This window comes from Lineus longissimus, chromosome 3, assembly GCF_910592395.1.
Source record: "Lineus longissimus chromosome 3, tnLinLong1.2, whole genome shotgun sequence".
Classification (NCBI taxonomy): domain Eukaryota; kingdom Metazoa; phylum Nemertea; class Pilidiophora; order Heteronemertea; family Lineidae; genus Lineus; species Lineus longissimus.
Window position 1 is genome coordinate 15,614,958 of NC_088310.1, and position 23,250 is coordinate 15,638,207.

The window sequence follows — 23,250 nt, forward strand, 5'->3', positions numbered from 1 at the left end:
TTCAAGAATTTTATCTTAATATTAGAGCATATTTCGACTAATTCTGCTGCTCCTAGGCCGATATAGGCCAGTTTCCTTCATGCACTCTCGCTCGCAGGAAGTAGGTCGAATGGCGACAAATTTTGTTTTGAAAGTAGAGTTTGACCAGAAGTATCCAGAAATGCAAAATTGAAGTCTCTAGGTCTTACGGTTACAAAATGTGCACCATGGGTTTAACGGACGGATGGATGGATGGACAGACGGACGCCACTGACCAACTTATTTGACAAGCTCGGCTGACTTAGTCAGCTGAGCTAAAAATTATCACAGAAAAAAAAAATCCACATGACCGCATCCATTTTCAGTTGACCATGAAACCAGAAACATGACATTAACTTTTTTGGTCTTACTTGTATTTGGTTTTGCATTTTATTCCTAGCACCCGTGTCAGTAAGTGACCTATCACCGGCCTCTTCAGGAATAATATCCTCACTAGAAAAGAAAGAGACAATACAATAATCTACGAATCAAAGCAAGTCACACAGCTAAATTGGATGTCAAATAAGTTTCACAAATACTTTACTACATATATGTAACTTACTTGGTAGAGTAGATAGAAGACAGCTATTAGACATTAACCCTTTAGCTACTGTACAGCTGATTTCGGCCGCTATGAAAATTCTATATATCCCTGTCCGGCCAATCTCGCCCGACTCTAACACAACGTTTTCAGATGACTCGTAGTGACGTCTGTTTATAAAATTGGGTACTAGAACCTCATTTCCAGATGAGTTATGATCAGTGGCGTTGAATGCATGCAAAATTTCCATATGGTGCTGCACCAAGTTTGGCCGAATTTTTCACTAGATCCTTGGGCCAAGGTATGTTTCTTCACGTGTGTATTGTATGTGGACAATGGCTGATCGTTGTTATCTATTCACTGCTTTCGAAGTGTTGGCCCAGCTTTCGGACATTGACAGCAACGGCTTTGCATCAGGCCTCGATGAGAATAGATCAGATATGAATATACATGGAGGGATAGAGGTAAGGCTGGGTTGGAAGGGGTCAATTTTTGTTATGAAAGGTTTTTCGCCCACCCCGCAGCCCCCCAAATTCTTGTAGAATAGGTTCCTAGAAACAAAAAAAATAAAATCGCAGTACACGATCGCTTTCTTTTTCAATCTCTTTTGAAGAAAAACTGAGTGTATGTCATTTATAGTGAAAACTACAGAAGCGCTCCAGGGAAATATAGGAATTGCATTAAAAATCTTTAGTAGCTAAAGGGTTTACCGACACAAAATCATATCATTACACTGCCACTATCATTAAAAAAACATCAGTAGATTCGAACCTTACATATTTTCGAGCACTGTTTATTGCAAGGCCATCGTAAATCTCCCCATTTCTGACACATTAATCTCAAGATCCTTATTCAGTCGTGGGGGCTCCCACGGTGGCTGTCAGACTGTCCACTCCCAAAGCTTTCTGTGTGGTAGGGAGAGGGGTAGAGAAGTACATAGGGAATGTCTTCAGACCACGACGACGACGGACAATGACAACGGAAGACAATGACACATTGGTATTGTATAGACTCCCCTACGGTGAGCATTCCAGCCATTTTGTAACAAAGTCAAGATTATTTCTGTTTTTCGCATTTTACCCGATGGCCAGACTAAGAAACAGTGCAGCAAGAAATTTGGTTTGGAAGGAAATCTTACCTAGTGTTTAGTTAAATAGATTTTTATTAATTACACAAGTTATACACAGTTACAAAATATCAGAGGTGAGGCCTTGCAGCATTATAAGCTCTTACCTAGTATTACATAAATCTCAAGTCCACAGTCCCAGTGGTTACAAAAAGTGCTGTGCTTTAATCAACAGATAACAATAACAACGGATGCTCTATGACAAAACAGAACTTGCAGATCATTTACCACTCTCACTCTCACTTCAAGTTTAAAGGTGAATTACAGTTGCCAATGACAACTTCCATTCAACTGTACTGACTGAATTTGTGGTGATGTCCTCCGACTTCAGTATCGACTTTGTGATGTTTGTTATATCTCTGATATACACAGGTCCAATTTTGGAATTTTCAATGAAATGATCCAGGGTCCACGTGCTCACGTCGGGTAATGTAATGCATGTCATTTGCAGTGGATATGGGGAGAACAGTTTCTGGCTAGTTTCACCAGTTTTGATTCCATTGAATAATATAATTCTTCTTGGCTCACTGGCACAACAGAAAATTACCGGTACCATCTTATTAAAGCACTTTGGTTATAAAGTGGACTGAATTTCAGGGTTTCAGAGTGTATATGTCACATGGAAATTGGTTGATATCTGTTCAACAGTTTAGGATTAATAGGACATTGTTGGATTTTCAAGATGTCGGCCTGGCGGCCATATTTGTCATGGGATTTGACTGAAAATTAGGGATATTGATGAGAGTACATAGATACATAATCACATGAAGATTGGTTGCAATCCGATCATTAGTTTCGGAGAAATAGGACTATGTTTAATTTTCAAGATGGTCGCCTGGCGGCCATATTGGTGAATGGATTTGACTGAAAATCAGGGATGTTGTAGAGAGTACATAGATATACAATCACATGAAATTTGGGTTCAATCCCACCTCGTTAAATTTTCAAGATGGCCGCCTGGGGCCATATTTGAAGTCTGTCCAGGACAACATTTTTGGGTAGAATAGAGGGTCCCTAGATACATGTCCTCACAAGTTTAGAACCTTCTAGCTCAGGTAGAAATGAAACGTGCCACCAATTGGTGATTTAGTGAACTTTGACCTCTGTGACCTTGAAAAGTAGGTCAAATAACCGGGTGATATGTCATTTAACCTTATTAGATACACTCACCTTGAAAATGTTGTCACTACGTTCAACCATTAGTTTCAAAATGGCAAAAAAACAATTTCCAAGATGGCTGCCTGGAGGCCAGAAAGTAGGTCATATCGCGAAAAAGGAAAAATACGTCTGGGCATATTGCCCAAAGCTACCATCACACCAAGTTTTAGACATCTATTCCTGGTGGTGACGAAACGTGCGCCGCTAACAGACAATGACGACGACGAACGCCACGGTGTCGTTTAAGCTCCCAAGAGGTGCATGAGCTAATGAAACGGCCAGGGGCCATTGTGCTCACCGTATAGATATTTGGTGCTTTGGAATTCATCCAGATTAAGAAACATTGTACATGTATAGTATATAGGTCAAACCAAAGTCGGTATGACATGTGATGTATCGTTGCTTGGAGTAAGTACCATAAGAAAATCATCAAAAACAAGTCACTAATAAACGAGATATTGCACTTTTTACCTATTTTTGTTTTGGCCTCCTGGTGGCCGAGTTGAGTACCAGATCAGATCGAAATTCGGTGTCCGAGGTTACATGACATAGGGAGTCATGTGTATCAAATTTCAAGTTCAAAGCTTTAGTGGTTAAGAAAATTGCCATAGTTACAATCAAACGACCAATTAACGCCATTTGACCTCTGTGACCTTGAAAAGCAGGTCAGATCAAAAACTCAAATGATATGTGATGCATCCTTGCTAAGAGAACCTACCATAAAAATGTTATTGAAAACGAATCACAAATGAAATGGCCAGGGCCATTGTGCTCACCTCATGTGGAGGAAAGATGGATAAAGAGCATGGTATTGTGTCATGTAGTGTTAGGTTTGATGTAGGTCCAAGCAATTACAATTTCCCCAAAATGGCCAATTTACAATACATTCGACCTCTGTGACCTTGAAAAGTAGGTCAAATCAAAGAAGACCCGGGTGACACATTGAATGGTTGTTAGAATTAGATGTACCTATGATATAAAATTGGTGCCAATCGGGCAAGTCATTACTAGGAATAATGGCATTTTGAAGAATTTAGGATTTGGCCCCCTCCCTGGAGGCCAAACGGCAAATCAGATCGCACCAAACTTCGGTACCTGAGATCACCTGACCAAGGGGTACATGTGTACTTAATTTGTGATCAATAGTCATTGCAGTTAAGAAACGTGCCATAGTTACGGCCTGACGGCGAATTTACGCCATTTGACCTCTGTGACCTTGACAAGAAGGTCAAATTAAAAACTTGTGTGACATATACTGTATGGTGGTTAGATGTACCCATGATATCAAATTGGTGGCAATCGGGCAAGAAGTTAAGGAATAATCACATTTTTAAGGTTTTTGGATTTTGCCCCCTGGTGGTCAAGTGATGAATCATATTGGACCAAACTTCGGTCCCTGAGATCACCTGACTAAGGGGTAAATGTGTACCAAATTTAGTATCAATAGCCATTGCAGTTTAGAAACGTGCCATCGTTACATCCTAACGGCCAATTTACACCATTTGACCTCTGTGACCTTTAAAAGGAGGTCAAATCGAAAACCCGGAGGATATATGATGCACCTTTGCTAGAAGTACCTACCATATTTTTTTCAAAATTTCCTGACTACTATTAAGGGAGATATTGCATATTTTCACTTTTAACGTTTGGCCCCCTGGTGGCCAAACCATGAAACGAATCGGACCGAAACTTGGTCTCCAAGGTGTCATTACATAAGGGTACATGTGTACCAAGTTTCAACTCAATAGCTCTAACAGTTACGAAACGTGCCCTGCTAACGGACGACGGACGACGACGACGACGACGACGACGACGACGACGACGACGACGACGACGACGACGACGACGACGACGACGACGACGACGACGACGACGACGACGACGACGGACGACGGACGCCACGGTATGGGATAAGCTCACCTCTGCTAAGAGGTGAGCTAAAAATAAGCAAGATATTGCACTTCTTACTTTTTCCATAATGGCCCCCTGGTGGCCAAATAAAGAATCAGATCAAGCCAAAATTCGGCATCAGAGGTTATCTGATGTGTGGGGTTATATGTACCAAGTTTCAAGTTCATAGCTTTAGTGGTTAAGAAACGTGCCAAAGTTAACACTCTAACGGCCAATTTACGCCATATGACCTCTGTGACCTTAAAAAGTAGGTCAAATTGAAAACCCGTATGATGTAAGATGTATATTTGCTAGGAGTACCTGCAACAAAAGTTTCATTGAAAACAAGTCACTAATAAGCGAGATATCACACTTTTTAGATATCGACATTTGGCCCCCTGGTGGCCAAGTTGAGAATCAGATCGGACAGAAATTCACTGTCAGAGGTCACCTGACCTAGGGGGTGCTGTGTACAAAGTTTCAAGTTCATAGCTCTAGCAGTTAAGAAACGTGCCACTGTTTCTGAAACAGGATACAACGGACAACGACGACGACGACAACGACGACGCCGCCGCCGCCGACGGACACAGCGCTATCGTATAGACTCCCCTTACGGTGAGCCAAAAATTATGGTAAAGAATCAATATGACACAATTGTCAACAAGGATAGCGCAAAGCATAGCTTATCCCACCGAACGGGCACAGAATTTAAGATGATGTGATTTTGAAATTGTTCATTATTACATTTCTAGGGGAAATAATACAGGGCACCTGGGTTATCTCCTTCTTTAACTGAGTGCAGCTCTCCCACTCCACTGAATCATGCAACAGGAAAGTGGTCCACCACGTTCACCATCAGTTACAGTTCACAATGCCAATCCAAAATCACAGCCTGGCAGCCATATAAAAAACAGATCAAGGCACCTCTCCCAGCCCACCCCATCATGCCACCAAAAAAGCTCAAAGAATGACGCGATTGCCGTGTAGTTAGAGTCAAAATACAAGATGGCTGCCTGACTGCTATATAAGGATTTGCAAACTCTGTAATAAGAGCTAACTACTTGAGCTACAAAGTAACACTGCGTTACTGAAATACTTACTGCAATGATGCCTCTGCCGCTATCAGGTGCAGCTTCTGAAAACCAAGATAAAAGTGTCTTTAAAATTTTACAGTAATCAAGTTTCAATAATGCTCAATTAGTGACTTTGAATCAGCACCTAGAATTTAAAACGTGAGTCTGGGTGGTGCGTGAGAAAAATTTCCTAGTAAAATGTTTAGCTTGACAAAATAAATCTCTACAATCATACTGGCACATTCTGCGTCACACGCCTTACTCATCATTTAGTGAACTAATCTCCCATAGATAATTTATCTAAGAGTCTCAATTGTGAAATAAAATGGTATTCATCTCAACGTCTATTAGCATTGCATGCAGATGCAGATAATACCTATTGCGAAACCCTCTTCAGGCCGTCAGCTGAAAGCACACAGCGGTGTTATACATGTATAGACTACGCTACGGTGAGCCAATAAGTTCATGCATGCCCTTACACAGTGGAGGACTCAGCAATCTCATCTTGGACTTCGGAGTAAGGAAAAAATACCATGCCTGCGTAAATGGTTGGCCAAAGGCATCAAGAAATTTTGCAGTAATGACATTACTATAATCATTCACGGCTTTCTTTAGTAATATTGAAGCTTTAACTCTTTTGCTTCCATGGCCGTCTATTCATGGTAAGTTTTTTCCATTTCTTGTGGAAATGTCATTTTATTAGTTCATACCTATCCAGGTCAGACTTTTGCATGTGTACTCTTATCAGACACACCCGAGGAAAAATCAATCTATTTATAATAGAAAAATAATTAGCTAGTTCACGTAGCTACACCTAGGCAGCGCCCCAATACAGCCTCTGCCTCGTGAAAGCCGCCATTAATAAGTACTTATTACTAGAGTGCAAGAGTTAGTCCCATTGCTCTGGGGATAGGCAGAGCGGGTAGTCTGACCAGGGCAGGTATGAACTAATAAAATGACATTTTATGTCGTTCATACTCAACCCAGGTCATGTAGTGAAGTGAACTGTCTCCAAAGCCTCATAGAAGAACCGAATGGACGAGACCAAGGTGACCCAGAAAAAGATAGCTTGGGGAGGACCCGGGCAAAAGATCAGAAGACCCTTTGAACAAGAGGCCCAAGGGCCTGGCGCTCAGCTGGATGACCTAATAACACAGGACTGAGGGTGTAAAGTAGTAAATATTGGCTTTATACTACTGTTTGAAGGTCAAGAGAACACGTTATACCACTAAAATTTCCAATGCAGAGCTGCCAGCTGGATGAAATATGATTGAACTAATCATCCATGGTAATGGTATGTAAATATTACAGGAGACAACGGAAGATATCCCTAGTTCAGTATGTTGTATCGGTAGCTTTACAGACAAGAAATGTCAGAGAGGATGTGGCATCTCCATCGACAACTGGAGTATGTCCAGGCTGGGTTGTACAGCACAAGGATTACAAAATGCTGTCAGTAATTGAGAAGTATCCTGTTTAACAAAGGTGAAAATAAATAATGACCAGTTTGGGACTAACACCACTGTCTTTTTTTTAATAAGGTAGAGATTACAGGAGTCAACAAAGTTAATTTTATTGAGAGAAATTGACCTGTCCTGCAGGCGATTGAAATTTACCAAGGGTCGTTTTTCATGACATTGTGCTCTACTGCGTATCCCTAGTGAGTCGATCGGAACCCATCTATTTTTTATTTAGTACCAGCAATGACGTCATTTCTGGTGATTCCCTACGTTGTCCAATGAGCGCTTTTTAAAGTGTGCCATTTGGCATACATTAGCATGCAATGTATTTTATCAGCGCTGCCAATTGCCGAACAGAATGCCGTAGCTCCGTCAATTTTGAATCAATTTTTATGGGAGTAACATTATTGTGTTACTTGGTTTGTCTCCTTTTTACTCATGCAAGAATCGTAAGACTAAAAACTAAAATGCAAACAGAATGTTAGATAGAGGGTTATGTCCTCTTGTTGCTCGCTTCCTTGCGTTGTGTTATACAAATCAGAGTGTACGGGTTAAGTGGGGAGATCACCTTTCTGAACCGTTTATTGCATGAAATGGAGTGAAACAGGGTGGAGTATTATCGCCAACTTTATTTAACTTATATCTGGATACCTTGTTGATAGAGCTAAGACAATCTGGCTTTGGATGTCATGTGGGCAATATCTATGTTGGAGTTTTCACCTATGCAGATGATGTAATATTACTTGCACCAACCATGACTGCCTTGAAGTAAATGTTGAAAATTGCTAAGACATATTCCATCAGTCACTATATCACTTTTAATGCTGCAAAAACCAAGTTTATCGTGTTTAATGTTGGGCCAGATCAGGTCCCAGAATTTGTAATATTTGATAACACGATGATTCAATCCAGTGCCTTTGAAATTCATTTGGGGATTCCTATCGGCCCCAGGTTAGGAGATCAACGATTTGATATTACAATCAATGAATTGAATAAAAAAACGAATATGGTGATGGCTTTTTTCAAACACGCCAATACAGAAAATAGATACGAGCTGTTTAGAACATTTGGCATGTCACTCCATTGAAGTCAACTATGGGATATTTCTATGAACACCTTCGAAAGAATCTCGATAACATGGCGGAAATGTGTTAGGCAAATAATGACCCTGCCCTATAGAACACATAATGTTCTTATCCCACTCATAGTAAATGATACGGACATTCTAACTCAACTTGAAAAAAGGACTTTTTAAAGTCCTCTTTTCAAGGAATACGTCCAAATGAGTGTTACCCTACTTAAACTAGGCAGCAACAGTGGCTTGGGAAATAGTTTGAAGCACATCAGTCACAAATACGGCTTCGATAAAGAAGGTTCTATTGAGGTGTACAGAAATTCACTTGGTTTAATGAGTGATAAAAATTTTTCTACAGGCCACAGAAAGAGAAAGACAGGTTGCAGTGCAAATAAGAGAGTTGATAAAATTAAGGAGACATGCAGTTGACATACTGACAAGCATTGAAAGGGAGGAAATAATCCAATATTTATGTGTAATGTAACACATGTTGGCACCTGTTGTAATATTATGTAATTGATATCGAAAGAGACTTGTAATCACTTGTAACCACTGCACCCAGCACTTCGCACACCATGGCACTGTAAAATATGTACCATTTTGATGTACGAAATAAACATATATATATATATAGGCTGATATTTTAGAAAGTTCCCTTATTTTGGTCTTAAGGGCACCTTTCATAAGGCAACCTTAGCGGAAGGCTTCCTTCACTAAGGAAACCTTATCCATTGTCATTTTTAGAAGCGACCTTATGTCTTTCCTTCATGACGGAACTCCTTTTGTGAAAGGCCTTCTTGAGGTGCCCTTTGCTGAGGAAGACCTTACAAAAGGCCTCCCTTAAACTGATTTAACAAGTGGAGCACAATGGCTCATGATGTAATGAGTAGAGCAATTGAAATGAAAATACCCTCATCTGCTGTGCTTTGCACTTGCACAAGGCCCATATACTTTGAAGGCTATGGAGGCAAAGGTAGCAAAATCTGGTGACGGAACTAGGAAGAGGAGAGTATTTTCTGAACTAGAGAAGCATTTGCTGCTGCAGCTTATTGAAAAGGAAAGGGAGGTAATTGAACTGAGGCAGAATACATCAAAGATACTGAAACAAAAGAATGATGCCTGGGATCGTATTGTGACGAGTTTTAATTCGCAGAAAGGTATTGAAGCTACAGATGGGAAAACTCTGAAAAAGGTTTGGGACAATCTCAAAACTAAGGCGAAGAAAGATGTGAGCAAAGAAAAAAAAGATCGTCGGTTAACAGGCAGTGGTGAAGCGGATCCAGAGGCAACGGCTGATGATGTGTCCCACCTTGTGTCTTCAATGTGCAGTGATGTTCTGAAACCACTTGATAACGACATTGATGACGATACAGGATATCATAAAGAAGGTACTTTGATTTCACTTTTTATTAACACACTTCATTACAAAGTCCACTATTTGGTCGGAGAAAACTACATACAACCACACTACATTATTACGGAGTCCACTATTTTGGTCGGAAATACCTCGGCAGATAACTAATGATGATTTAACTTTGTAGACAAAAGTATACTCTATTCAATATAATACAGCGCCTCTCGCCTGGCCCCAAGGTGCCTTATCTCTAATGGTATTCAGTTATTGAGCCACTACTCAGACTACCTGGAACCAGGTCAGAGATGCAATACTATGCTGAATAGTAATAACATCCCTTACAATTTCAGATGCCAAAATGAGTTTCTTGCCATCATTAGATCCTGCATCTGCATTCGGAGACGTTCAGCTGAGTTTTCCCAACCCACCTGTACATGTACAGCCACATCAACCAGAGCCGTGCACATCATCAGCTACAAAGCCGAAGAACCTAAAGCCAGCTACATTGGAGGTCGTCAAGGGCAAAGCGCAACGTAAACGAGCTAACGTTCCTGAAAAGGTCAAGCTTCAGAGAAGGATGCATCTGCTACGGCATCCCCGTTTGACAGAGCGCTTAAGATGCAGGAAATAGAGCATGAACTGCAGGTGAAACGCCTAAAGCAAAAGATGGCATTCGATGAGGAAGAACACTCAGAGCGCATTGAATTGATTAAAATGCAATAGGAATTCATACAGCATTTGCATTACAGGATGGAACCAGCTTCTTATTCGTCTAATCAATCAGGATACTCTCTTTACAATATTTATTCACAGATGAATTAGTAACGGAAATACTGTTCAACTATAGTCTGTCTCATGGCATTGCCAAGCACATCATTGTCGTTCATATAAAGCGCATTGTCATGTTCATCTTCTTCGGGTTCATCTTCTTCATCTGAAATTTCTGGTTCCCCAAGGTCTCTAGCTATATTATGGAGCACAGCTGTAGCAACGATAACTTTCATAGCCGTTTCCAATTTGCACCGGATTCCAAATTTCAAGCAGGGAAAGCGCTTCTTCCAAACCCCAAACAAGCGTTCGATAACTGAACGAGTTCTCTAATGTGCGGTATTGTAGCGGTTTTCAGCTGGGTTATTCGGGTTGCGAAATGGTGTCGTCAGGAAGGGTCGGCATGGGTATCCCTTGTCACCAAGCAACAGCCCGGGTATTACATTGTTTTCAAACCGATTGCAAATCAGACTGTTGTCAAAAATCCTAGCATCGTGAGTTGAACCAGGCCATCTTGCCACAATGTTTAAGAAGCGGAGGTCTGCATCGCTTATGCCCTTGACGTTCAACGACATGAATGCTTTTCTGCATCGATATAGCTCCTTATTTTCCACGGGTGGGGCTTGAATTTGAATGTGCACACTATCCACACATCCAACAACATGCGGAAAACAAGCAGTATCCATGAATTTCTGCTGCATAGTAGTTGCTGCGTGACCAGATGGAAACCGTATGATTTGGGCATGTTTCCTGGCAATTGCTGAGGAAACTTTGGCAACGATTTTCGATAATGAAGCCTGTGAAATATCCACAAGGTCCCCTGCTACAATTTGGAAACTACCACATGCATAAAAACGCAATGCTGCTTTGAGTTGAATACTTGGTGGGATCGGGTTTCCACGATTATCAGGTGGCTCTGGTATGCCGTCTTGCAGGATATCCAAAATGTTGGCAAAGCCTTCTCTGGTAAATCTGTAACGTTTTTTTAATTCTCTATCATTCCTACGTCTATCTGGATCAACGTAAATGACGTGACGAATCCTTGGACCTTGCAAATCACCAATATTGTTTATATCCTGCAGCCTCCCTAAGTTTGCTACACGGTTTAGGTAATCGCCCATGTTGCTCCTTCGGAAATCACCGACAAAATAACCGAAACAGCTCTCTGAGGATGCTCTCAAGGAAGCCCCAGACCATCCTTAGGATTTAAGGGCTTCCTAACCAAAAATAAAGGTGTCCTCAACTTTAAGGAGCATTCTAAATATGGGCCGACCTTAGGCTTAGGTGGCGATAGAAAGGAAGCCTTTTCTTCGAAATGAAGGTTGTTTCTAAAATACTGTAAGGCAGCCTTAACTAGACAACAATAGGCATAAAGGAAGCCTTTGAAGTAAAGGAACATTCTAAAATATCAGCCATAATCATGCCGATTCACTGCACATACTGTGGGAATTCTCCACTTCAAAATAATTCGCGAACAGAGCGTGCACTTCTAATATCATTTTCACAGAATTGTGGCCAATTTTTCAAGAACTAATTTCTGAAAGTAGTCCCTAAAGACCTTATTACTACCCACTGAAAGGAACTAGTGATAATATCGCCTACTTGACTTCTTTTTAGCAGAAAATTAGTTGCCATGTTGCAAAATCAATCTTCCATCTTTAGACTGGTCACACTCACAGTGGGTATGCTGAAATATAGCCTTGTTCCTTGGCCAATTCCATGCGCAGAATACAACTGCGCAACTATACGTCATAGCCCGGGCTTTTGAATCGTCAAAAATTCAGTTAAATGTGCCTGTAGCGCCAACTGGCGGTGAAAACTAAACTAAATTCATTACAAGTAAAAATGCCCATTTCCTTACAAGAAATGGCCATTTTGTTAGTTCATACTTACCTATGGAACACTTTTGCAAGTTACTCCATTTGGGCTCAAACACAAGAGTATCCCTTTAATTTTCTAAAGGGAGAACTGAGTTAATAGCTCGGCCGCCAGGCGGCGCCCTGATTGATCCCGCGAGATCGCGCCGATCTCATGCCGCCATATTTAGTCTTTACTCTTGAGCGTTAATAAAGAGTATGTCCCGTTTGTGGGGACGGCGGGAGGGCCGTGTTCCATAGGTAAGTATGAACTAACAAAATGGCCATTTCTTGTAAGGAAATGGGCATTTTGTGTCATTCAAACTTACCTATGGAACACTTTTGCATCGAATCCCAGCAACCTATTGGAGGTGGGAAACGAGGACTTACCTAAGGCTGAGCTGTTGTTCCATCCAGGAGGCACCACCGGCATATTAGCTAAGGAGGACCGCCAGGGGAAAGAAATGGGGAGAACCGGAGGACCGGTATTTTGATCTCGGTATTACAATCATATTATAGAGAGTAATAGACCCATTCTCCGGAAAGTGCTAGAATTGCGTAATAAAACCATCTTCTTTCCGGCAACAGAGCTTAGAGCAAGTAAGGCATGTTCAAGGGTGTAGAATGAGTTATTGCTAAACAACAATAAGAAATTGCGTCCTTTCTAGTCTACTAGGGGTTGCCTGGATTGTTGAAGATAGGGCATATCAAAAATGGCGCAAGATGCGCGTTTGACTCTTCAATCGGGCTTCCCCCCCTTTTTTGATCTAGCCAGGATCAAACCACATGCCCCGCAGACACAATCGGGCCGATTGTGTGCATGCCATCTACGAGGGAAGAAACGTCTCGTAGGTAGAAACGAGAGAATGTGGAGTGATTACTCCAACATGCAGCGGAAACGACTTCTTGAAGAGCAACTCCTCGGTAGTTAGCCCAGGAGGTGGCTAGTGCTCTAACTTCGTGCGCTGAGATGTTAGCTAGCGCACGAAGATCAGAGGAAGTCTTCAAGGTGTTGTAGGAAAGACGAATAGTCTCCACAATCCACCTTGAAATAATGGCGGCCGCTATCTCTCGTTTATTTCCCTCCTTATAGGACAAAAACAGACGCTCTCTCCCCTGGCGGATACCGGGAGGTTTTGTCCTATTTATGTAGAACTTTAGGGCCCTGACGGGACATAAAGTTCTGTCAGGAAGATCATAAGAGATCGTTCCTGACAGAGAGGGAATAGTAACCGGGGGCCGAGAGGCGGCCGGTCCCTGGTTCTTCGCCAGAAATCCTGGTATGAAAGCCAGGATAACCTCCCCTCCCTCTCTAAAAGCCAGCTTCTTAAAAGAAAGTGCATGGAGCTCTGATCTCCGTTGGGCGGTAGCCAAGGCTACTAGAAAGACCGTTTTGAGTGTCAGATATTTCATGGATGAAATAGACATGGGTTCAAAAGGATGCCTCATGAGCACCTTAAGGACAACAGAAAGGTCCCATTTAGGGGTGTTGTGAACCGGTCTAGGACGCTCTAATAACATTCCTCTGAAAAGAGGGGTTATTTGGTCCTCCCAACGAAGATCCCAGGTGCTTAAAACACGGAGGGTAGAAGCGATGGCGGACTTGTACCCTTTTATAGCCGTGACAGATAGTTGTCTTTCCATGAATAATTCAATAAAGAAATCAACTTATCTGTATATAGAGGGAGAGATCGGATTAACTCCGTTCTCCCTGCACCAGGAAGTGAAGGTAGACCACTTTCCTTGATACACATCAAGGGTAGACCCCCTTTGAGGTGCGGACAAGCGCTTGACAGCGATGTCCGAAAAGCCTCTCTGGTGGAGATGCAACTGGATAAGTTCCAGGCGTGAAACTTGAAAAATCCAGGGTTCTGGTGGTAGCATCTCACCAGGGGGTGCCACAGGAGGTGCTTCCAAGTAGGAAGACTCCTGGGGTGGTCTATCAGGAGCTCCAGCAAGGCTGGGAACCAGGCCTGATTTGGCCAGCAAGGTGCGATGAGAGTTATTCTCACCGGGTGGCTGGTCAAGATCTTGTTCACGACTGGTTGGATGAGAGGGAGGGGTGGAAACGCATATGCGTTCAGCCCGTCCCAAGAGGCTGTAAGGCTGTCGACTTCCAGGGCCTCTTCGTCCGGAAGTGGAGAGTAATAGATGGGAAGGCGATTGTTCAGCCTGGTGGCGAACAGATCTACCTTCGGAGATTGCCAAAGGCGACAAAGGTCGTCTACAACCTCCTGATGGAGTGTCCACTCTGTCTGAACTAGTTTGTTCTGACGGGACAGGGCGTCGGCAAGGATGTTGCGTTTGCCCGGTATGTGTCCGGCACATATCGATACTCCAAGGTCGGCACAAAGATGGTAAAGCTCCCAAGTTAGCTGGCAAAGAATGCCGGACTTTGTGCCTCCCTGTCTCCTGACATATGCTACTACTGTAGAATTGTCGGAGAACAGGGTTACTCTCCGATTCTTCAGGTGAAGGGAAAGAGCCCTCACGGCAAGAAGGACAGCCTTCATTTCCAATATATTTATTGAAAGAATGGTCTCCTCCCTTGTCCATAGACCCCTTATGGACATGTCCCCGTTGTTCAGATGTGCTCCCCACCCTAGTAGAGAAGCATCTGTGAACAGGGACACTTCTGGGGGCGGTGGAGCAAGATCTACACCGCTTTGGAGACGAGTCTCCAACTCCCAGAAGTTCCAGACGTTCTTTAGTAGGTATTGAGGTATCAATACCAACTTGTCTAATGGGTCCCTGTGGGGTTTCCATAGAGACATTAGAAACATCTGGATGGGACGCATATATAGACGGCCAAGGGGGATTTGGTCTGCTGCCGAATTCAGAAGTCCCAAAAGGCTCAAGCATCGCCTTGCGGGAGCTTGAGTCCTTCCTCTGAATTCTGCGACGAGATGAAGAATTTTCTTTATCCTGTCTAGGGGGGGCAGCATTTTCCCTATGGCCGTAAGGAACCGAACTCCAACGTAAACGAAATCTTGGGATGGTATGAATTCTGACTTTGTTTCGTTGATAATCCAACCTGCGGAAACTACTTTTTGCTTTAGAACCTGAAGTTGTTGCAGTAGTAGTTCCCGTGATTTGCAACGGAGTAGCCAATCGTCTAGGTAGTGATAGAGCTTGAACCCCATCACGTGAAAGGGAGCGACGAAGGCTGTGACTATCATCGTAAAAATTAGGGGTGCCGATGCCAGACTGAACGGCAGGGCCCTGAATTGATACGTCTTTCCTTCGTAATGGAATCGAAGGAAGCGTTGATAGTCTGGATGGATCGGTACATGTAAGTACGCATCCGTTAAATCCATCGATAACTTGCTTCTCCAGTAATGTCACGACCTCTGCTTGGAGGGCAGAGGCCTTGACTGGGTCCTTCGGTGGCTGAACTGGGGTTGGATATATGGTAGTCAGGGGGGGAACGGTTGAAATCTAGTTTCACTCCGTACCTCAACATGTTTGGGACTGGGGACCCCTTTGGGCACCAATCGTCCCAAATGTCTGCAAATTTTTGCAGACGGCCCCCGACTACCGGAGTCGGCTCCTTTTTGCGTCCGGAAGGAGAAAGGAGGGGGGAGTCACCTCTTCCGGCCAGCACCCCTTGGGCGAAAGGAGTGCTTAGTCGGACCGGATCCACCCTGGTTAGAGGAAGTATTTTTCCTCTTTCCAGTCCGGCGACCCTCCGCTTCCCGTCGGAAGGATCCAGCAGGAGCAGGCTGACTAGGCGGGGTAGGCCTAGGCAGGACCTGCCTGGCGTACGGGATTGAACCCGATGCCTGCTGGGGCCTCTCTATCTTTCTAGCGTTAGGTAGAGAGGTCTTGGCCCTCTGTGTCGCAGTGGGGGCATATAATTTGTCCCAATCTTTCTCTGCTTGAGCCGCCTCTTGTACAGAATCTGCGAACAGGAAAGAACCGTCCATAGGAGCGGTTCTTAAGGCCCCTTCCAGCTGGAGGGATCTGATGACATTGAGAGAGCCCAGTGCGGCGTCTCTACGGAGTAGGACGCTATTTGCTGCGATCTTGGCGGACAGAGCAATAGCGTGCCTAATCGAATGTGACAAGGATGTCACAAGCGATTTCGTGTCATCAGATAGTGACTCATTATCTTTTAGGGATCTGGCTAGGGCCAGGTTAGTGTGCTCTGCGTAGGAGAGCACCGCAAACGTGTTTTTGGCCAGACCCTCTTGTGCTCTAAGGTCTCGGTAAGCCGAGGAGGAGGTCACCCTAGGCACGAGTTGGTCCAGCTGTACATCGTCCTTTAATATGGAAGTCGATGCTGCAGCTGGACAGCCGGCCGAGCTGACTCGATAATAGTCAGCGCGGTACTGCCTAACGGGAGGAAGTTGTGCCGTGAACAACTTCCCCGGTTTACACCAAGCTTCCGGTCCGACTGCCGGAAGGACAGGGATGGAAGCACGTTTGTGGGCGCCTTGTGAGTCTCTGATTGTACGCTCAAAAAGTTCAGAGACTGCTACCACCGACGGGGAGGGAGGAAGGAATTCAAGTGCCCGAGTGGAGCCTTGAGAAACCTGTGGATTGGGATCCACTTCCTGTCCCCAGAGTGAAAAGGTCGGTGTTGACAAGGCTGACAGTTCCGGCGGGGTAGGGCACAGATCCTGCGGGAGGTACGCTCTGATCAAGGATCTGAGTGTCCTCATATCCGACAAGATACTGGCCTCCTCTGGTGACAGCTCCTCCTGATTGGGGGAGCGGTAGCCTGGCTGAGAACTCTCGTTCTCAGAAAATTCCTCTAAAATAGAGGATTCGGATGGTGGGTATCCGATGGGACCAGGCGCACCAGAGGAACCGGAACCCTGCTCCAGATGGCTGAGTCTATCAGTAAGACCTGCTACCATCTGGATGAGCTGGGACAGTTGCTGTCCCGACTCGGGTTCCGGACCCGACGTGCGGCTTCTCTCAACGACGGGCGGTTGAGGCGAGGGTGAGCGCATAAGCGAACCCTGGAAGCAGTATGTACGGGCGAATGGGTCTTCCGGAAGCGGAAGATGCCCATATTCTGAACCAGAGTTCAGATGTCCTCTCTGCGTAGCTCGTTCCATGGGAACGACGCCTCTGCTACGAGGAGGGGGTGGCACTTCCGGTTGGTTCCACCCAAGAGGTTGGCCAACGTAGGAAGGTGCCTGCATTTCCGGTAGGACGAAGTCCGAAACCGGAAATGCCTGTAACACCTTCGCCGGTATGGAGCTACCGGATGCCCTTTTAGAAGGAGGTACGGAGGGCGGAAACGCTGTTACCGAAGATGCATGGCGTTTCGGAGGTGGCGTTATAAAGTCAGGCCCTACTCTACTGTGTCCGTGAGGACTGGGGTTATTTCGCAGTAAAGACTGAGAAAAACCCCCAGTAGAGTCTTCGGTTACTGAAAAACGGGAACCCGCGTCAGTAACCGGAACTGCAATCGGCGGACCGGAAGCAGGGTGCTCCCGCGGGTACAAAGGGCTTGTACTCGGGGGAGCGGACGACAGAGGAACCGGAAGGTTCCCTGAGGTCCGGGGTATATTAAACCATTGGAGACTTATTGGATGTAAGTCTCCCTTGGGACCACAGACATTAATAATGTCAGATCCCGCATCCTTCGCAGCCGCGGCCGGAACCGGAATTCGGCTGACGGAAGGGGTGGTGGCGGGAGGTTTGCTAGACCTCCGGGTTATATGCCCGGAAACGGAACCGGAAGAGGGTTTAGGCGTCTTCGCGGCCCGTTTCCCGCCACCAGACGCATTCCTTTGTGGTGAGACAAAGGATGCCGTCGGAGGGGTACGCCATATAAAAAATGGTACCAATGACAATAAAAACACTGGAAACCCCAAGTAAGCCAGAAAGGACGCAATAATTAATGGAAAGGAAAACATGCCTACTTGAATTAAACACTATTGCAATGGATCTGAGTCTTGTTCATTACAATAGAGCGGAGAATAGCCTACTTAACTCTACCCTACCAAGATCAAAATAATGGAGCCGGGTCGACTAAGCTAGCTAAGAAAATGTCTATAATTAAATAGACTGGACAATACTAATGCCAAGATTAGTTTGGCGGTCTACTCCGTAGGTGAATGAACCCAAAAATCGTCTAGACTTGGCTGGTTGAATTTGGTTTTAAATCGAATTCACGCCAGCTTTGAAAAAACGATGTGCTTCGTAGAAGCAAAAGAGTAAAGACTGAATATGGCGGCATGAGATCGGTGCGATCTCGCGGGATCGGTCAGGGCGCCGCCTGGCGGCCGAGCTGTTAACTCAGTTCTCCCTTTAGAAAATTAAAGGGATACTCTTGTGTTTGAGCCCAAATGGAGTAACATGCAAAAGTGTTCCATAGGTAAGTTTGAATGACACAAAATGAAAAATTATCAAAATATATTCGGCCAGATGTGAAAACAATATTTCCTCTGTGGACCGAGGTATAAAGGAATGAAGTTTTAACTTCCCGATGACCTCATTCGCTTAATGTAGGTCGAATCGCGCTGATTTTTGGTTTCTGAGTTTATCTTGGGTTATGCCTAATTTAGCAGCGTCAACGAAGTGCCTAGGCCTTGCGGTTACAAAATGCCCAAAAGTGACATGGAAGGAAGGACAGACACCATTCTCTAAGTAATATTACCAGCTTTGCTGACTTTGTCAGCCGAGCTAAAAACAAAGGTAAACATGGTGGACTTACAAGAAATACTACGATTTGTAAAAAGGGGGCACCCAAAGGGGAGAGGCACAGAATAACTCTCAAGAGTCCTAGGGGGCTTAACCCTAAGACATCCGGATGGGGCGAGTGTGTAGGCATGATAGCCCAGACAAATGTCTATGTCCCCCCTTTTTTTGAAAATCAGGGGGCGGAAGACACCCGGAGAGAGAGAAATTCGATGAGTGGGGCACAGAATAACTCTGACAAGGAGTGGTTTTTTGCAAGAAAACATGGGACAAATTCCAGGACCGCGCCCCTCTCATTAAAAGCCAATTTATCAAAGGCTGAAGGATGGAGCTAATTGGACCGTCTCTGTGCCGTGGCAAGAGCCAACAGAAAGACGGTCTTTATGGTCAGATGTTTAAAATCTGCCTGGTGCATAGGATGCGAATGGGAACTTCATGAGAGCCCTTAGCAACACCGAGAAATCCCATTTGGGGGTACACTAAATGGAGCAAGGCCGCCCCAGAGACACATTGCGAAGCAAAGATGAGACAGCGTCATCCCAAGACGGTTGCCAGGAATTGGTCAACTTTAAAGTGACCGAAATGGCAGAGCAATAGCCCTCTACTCCTTGAACCAAAAAAATTCTGCACTGAGAATAAGAAATTCAAGAAGTCGAGGAAATTTGGAATAGGGGGTGCGACCGGAGAAATTCCGTGCCCCCTATACCTCGTCCCCCTTGTCTCCGAATATAAGCGACCACCGTTGACGTGATGTGAAGGCCCTCACGGCCAGGATGACAGCCTGCATCATGAGAATATTGACTGAGAGAAGTGAATCCTCCGCTGACCACGTGCCCTTAGTGGTCAGGTCCCCTTCATTTAGAGGGGCGCCCCAGCTATAGAGAGATGCGTCCGTGAACAGGGAGGGGAGAGAGGACTGAGCTGCACTCCGCGGAGGAGCTCCGTTCGGACCCCCAGAAACACCAGACCTCCTTCAGGAGGGATTTCGGAATAGAAATCCGACGATCGAGAGGATACAAAAAAGGACGCCAACTCGAAAGGAGGCAGAGCTGGAGGGGGTGCATGTACAGGCAGCCGAAAGGGACCTGGTCTGCCGCCGAATTGAGCAGTCCCAGCAGACAGGAATTGCCAGGCCGAGCGACAACCTCGACGGCGAAAAATCTTGATCAGAGACCGGATCTTGAGAATCTGGTCCTGAGGAGGGGACATGAGGCCCTCTCGTGTGCGAAAGCGCACCCTCACAAAGACATAGTCCTGAGACGATTCTAGCTCGGACTTGTCTAAATTGAGGAGCCACCCCGCTCGTCTGAAGCAGGACATTGGCTAGCCTGCCCGGATGGCGTCAAGACTGGTAACGAAGCAACCAGTCATCTATATAGCTGTAGCAATGGAGCTTGAAGCGCATGGCGTGAAAAGGTGCAGCGAACGCCTTGACGACTGTGGTGAAAATAAGCAGAGAGGAAGCCAGGCCATAAGGAAAGGCCTGAAACTGAAAGACCTTTCTTTAGAAGTACAAGCGAAGGAATGATTGAAAATCTGGATGGATAGGAATGTGAAAATAGGCGTCCTGGAGATCCAATGAGATTGCCCAATCGTTGGGCTGCACTGCCATTGCTACCGACCTGGTTTTCTCCATCTTGAAGCTGGGCACCCGGAGGAACGGGTTCAAGCTGGCCAGTTCTATGACCAGTCTCCACTTCTCTGACTTTTTGGGGACCAAGAAGCCCCGAGAGGATTGGTCGCCCAGCCCAGGCTGGGTCCATGGGAGGGACAACCGGGGTGGGGATTGTCGTCGTTGGGGGGGGGGGGGGGCGGAATGAGAAAAGTCCAAATGGATGCCGTGGCGGAGCATGTCTGGCACGGGTAGTCTTTTTGACACCACTGATCCCAAATGGCAGCAAAAATGTTGCAGCCTGCTCCCAAACAGTGAAATCCATAGGGGCACCACTTGTAGGCGCAGGAGGAAGGACTAAATAGTCACTTACGCTTGCTCCGCGGGATGGAGGCAATTCTTGGAATGCCCGGTCGAAGACCACATCCGGTTACTGCTCGGCGGTATCCCCGAAAAGATCAAAGGGAACCCAACTTAGGCCGGGGTTGACCGACGGGAGAGGACACATCTCTCGAGGCACATACTGCCTAACTAGAGCACGCAGATCACGCATGCCCGCCACCATGGCGTGGCCCTCACTCCCCGAGGGGAAATCGGCCTAGGTGTAAGGTTAGAGGCAGACTGCTGAGGCCGAGGGTCCTAAATGGCCTCCCATGGTGCAGGCATGGAAGGGGGTGGGAGGGCGACGCATTTGAGCGAAAGACCTGTCCGCAAAACCCAAATGGCCAGACAGGACAGGATGGGGGCGCACCAACGAAACTGTGGCCTACCACACCCAAAGCAGGGGGGGGGGATAATGCTCCAATACCGAGTCCCTGCCAATACCAGGCAGGACACCTCATGGCACGATAAAGAGCGGCAGGGCTGGCGAGATGAACCTCGACCCTGCAAAACCAGGCGAAGCCAATGGCGAGATCGTCGTCCCCAAGGAAGGACGAGGAGCCGGGCAGGAGGCAAATGGCTCGTGGTCCCCCTGGGGCAGCCGTGGACGAAGCGGGTTGGCTGGATGTGTGGGACGGGGTCGGGAGAGGGCGAAACCTATGGCCAAAGTGCAAACCACTCACAAAAGATAAACAGGGGGAAATGACGAAAAAAGAATGATCTCACCCGTGTCCAGAACAAGTCTTCTTCCCGCAGGTGTCCAGGGGAGGTCCTTCTTTAACTCTAATTCTCTAACTCTAATTTCTAACTCCTTTGATTTTTCCTCGGGTGTGTCCGATATGAGTACACATGCAAAAGCCTGACCTGGGTAGAGTATGAATGACAAAAAATATCGATTGCGGCTGAATCCCATGGCTGTATACATATGGCTGCAGATAAGTTTCTCAGCTAAGATTTTTTTTCAAAACCACCCTAAGAAGTATTTTCTTGCATCCACAGTATCAAAACATTATTTTCATACAACCTCGCACCTAATCATTTTTTCCAAACAAAAATCTCTATTTTGCCATGAACTACCATCATATGAACTGAATAGTAATTTCTTCAAAGCAAATTAACCAAAGGGAGCTTATTTGTGATATGCTAAGGTGCATGAAGGAATTGTAAAATCTAACTGGTATACCACCCTGTTGGGAAATTCGGTGCCATTAAGAGGGTGAGCAAGCATTTGTTTGTGTTTTATATTTCTCAAAGGGTTTTTTAAAGTGGGGAGTATTTCTATTGTTGTTGCTCACAGATGAGCATGCTCTTTGAAACTAAGCATGCTAGTGGTCCATGGACCATTTGCTCACCTGGGTTCTTACAAGGAAATCTTATTATTGGACATCAAGTAACAAAAGATGGTTATCAGTCGCCAATTGGTGATTTTCCCAACTGCTATGACATTTATACTTCCTTACTAATTGCTAGGTCGGCTTGGGTTCTACATGTATATGTAGTTTCAGGCCTTTTCAAAAAATTGGAGTGATAACTCTCTTCCCTGTTTTGAGTGAAAGATAACTCCTGTTGCTGTCTGAAATTTCTAATGCATTCCTAATACATTCCTTCCTTAAAACTCTCCTGACACATCTCATGGGAGTGATCAAGTGCTTGTCTATCTACTCATGTGCCAAGAATGGAAGAAATTTTTTTATGATGGCCACCTGGAGACCAGGTTGAATTGCAAAAATAAAAAATTGCATCATGAAGCGTGCACAACCCCTCAACCCACACATGCTGAATATGACATGATAGTAAAGTTGGCTTCGTGGACTACGTGCATCATTCATGAGATGAAACTGAAAGTAGTTTGTGAGAAAAAGGGATATTTTGGGCCGATGAGCAAAAGTGCCAAAGTACACAATGGCACAATAAGACCATCATATAAACCTAATGATGAAAATTCCAGCATCAATAGGTATGGAGAAATGCTCCAGAAACCAATAACCAATTTTCGCTAATTGCAGTGACTGCCTTTTGAAAAAGCCAGGTGCATGGTTTTCAGTGCACCATAAAATCCTAGGTGCACTGTTTTTTTTACCACCAACCAACTTTTCTTCTGGTATCCATCGACAACGTTAGTCTGGTGGACACGAGGTTGGCCTTAAACTTGCTTGAAATCGAAAATTTGGACAACACACGTGTACTACAGCGCAAACGGCAGCATTCTGACATATAGAAACATGTGGTCTGATTCTATTTTTACTTGTCACTAAGTGATCACGCGTCCAACCTCGTATGC

General features: G+C 45.0%; 1 protein-coding gene across 1 annotated transcript in view; it reads right to left on the reverse strand.

The window, feature by feature from the left end:
* LOC135484023 (uncharacterized) overlaps window positions 1-23,250 on the reverse strand; it is a 265,997-nt gene that overhangs the window by 115,761 nt on the left and 126,986 nt on the right. The window contains exons 27-28 of the mRNA XM_064765054.1: window positions 5,834-5,868; window positions 390-471 (exon numbers count right to left, since the gene is read on the reverse strand). Of these exons, the coding sequence (XP_064621124.1) occupies window positions 390-471; window positions 5,834-5,868 (117 nt within the window). The remainder of the gene's footprint in view (window positions 1-389; window positions 472-5,833; window positions 5,869-23,250) is intronic.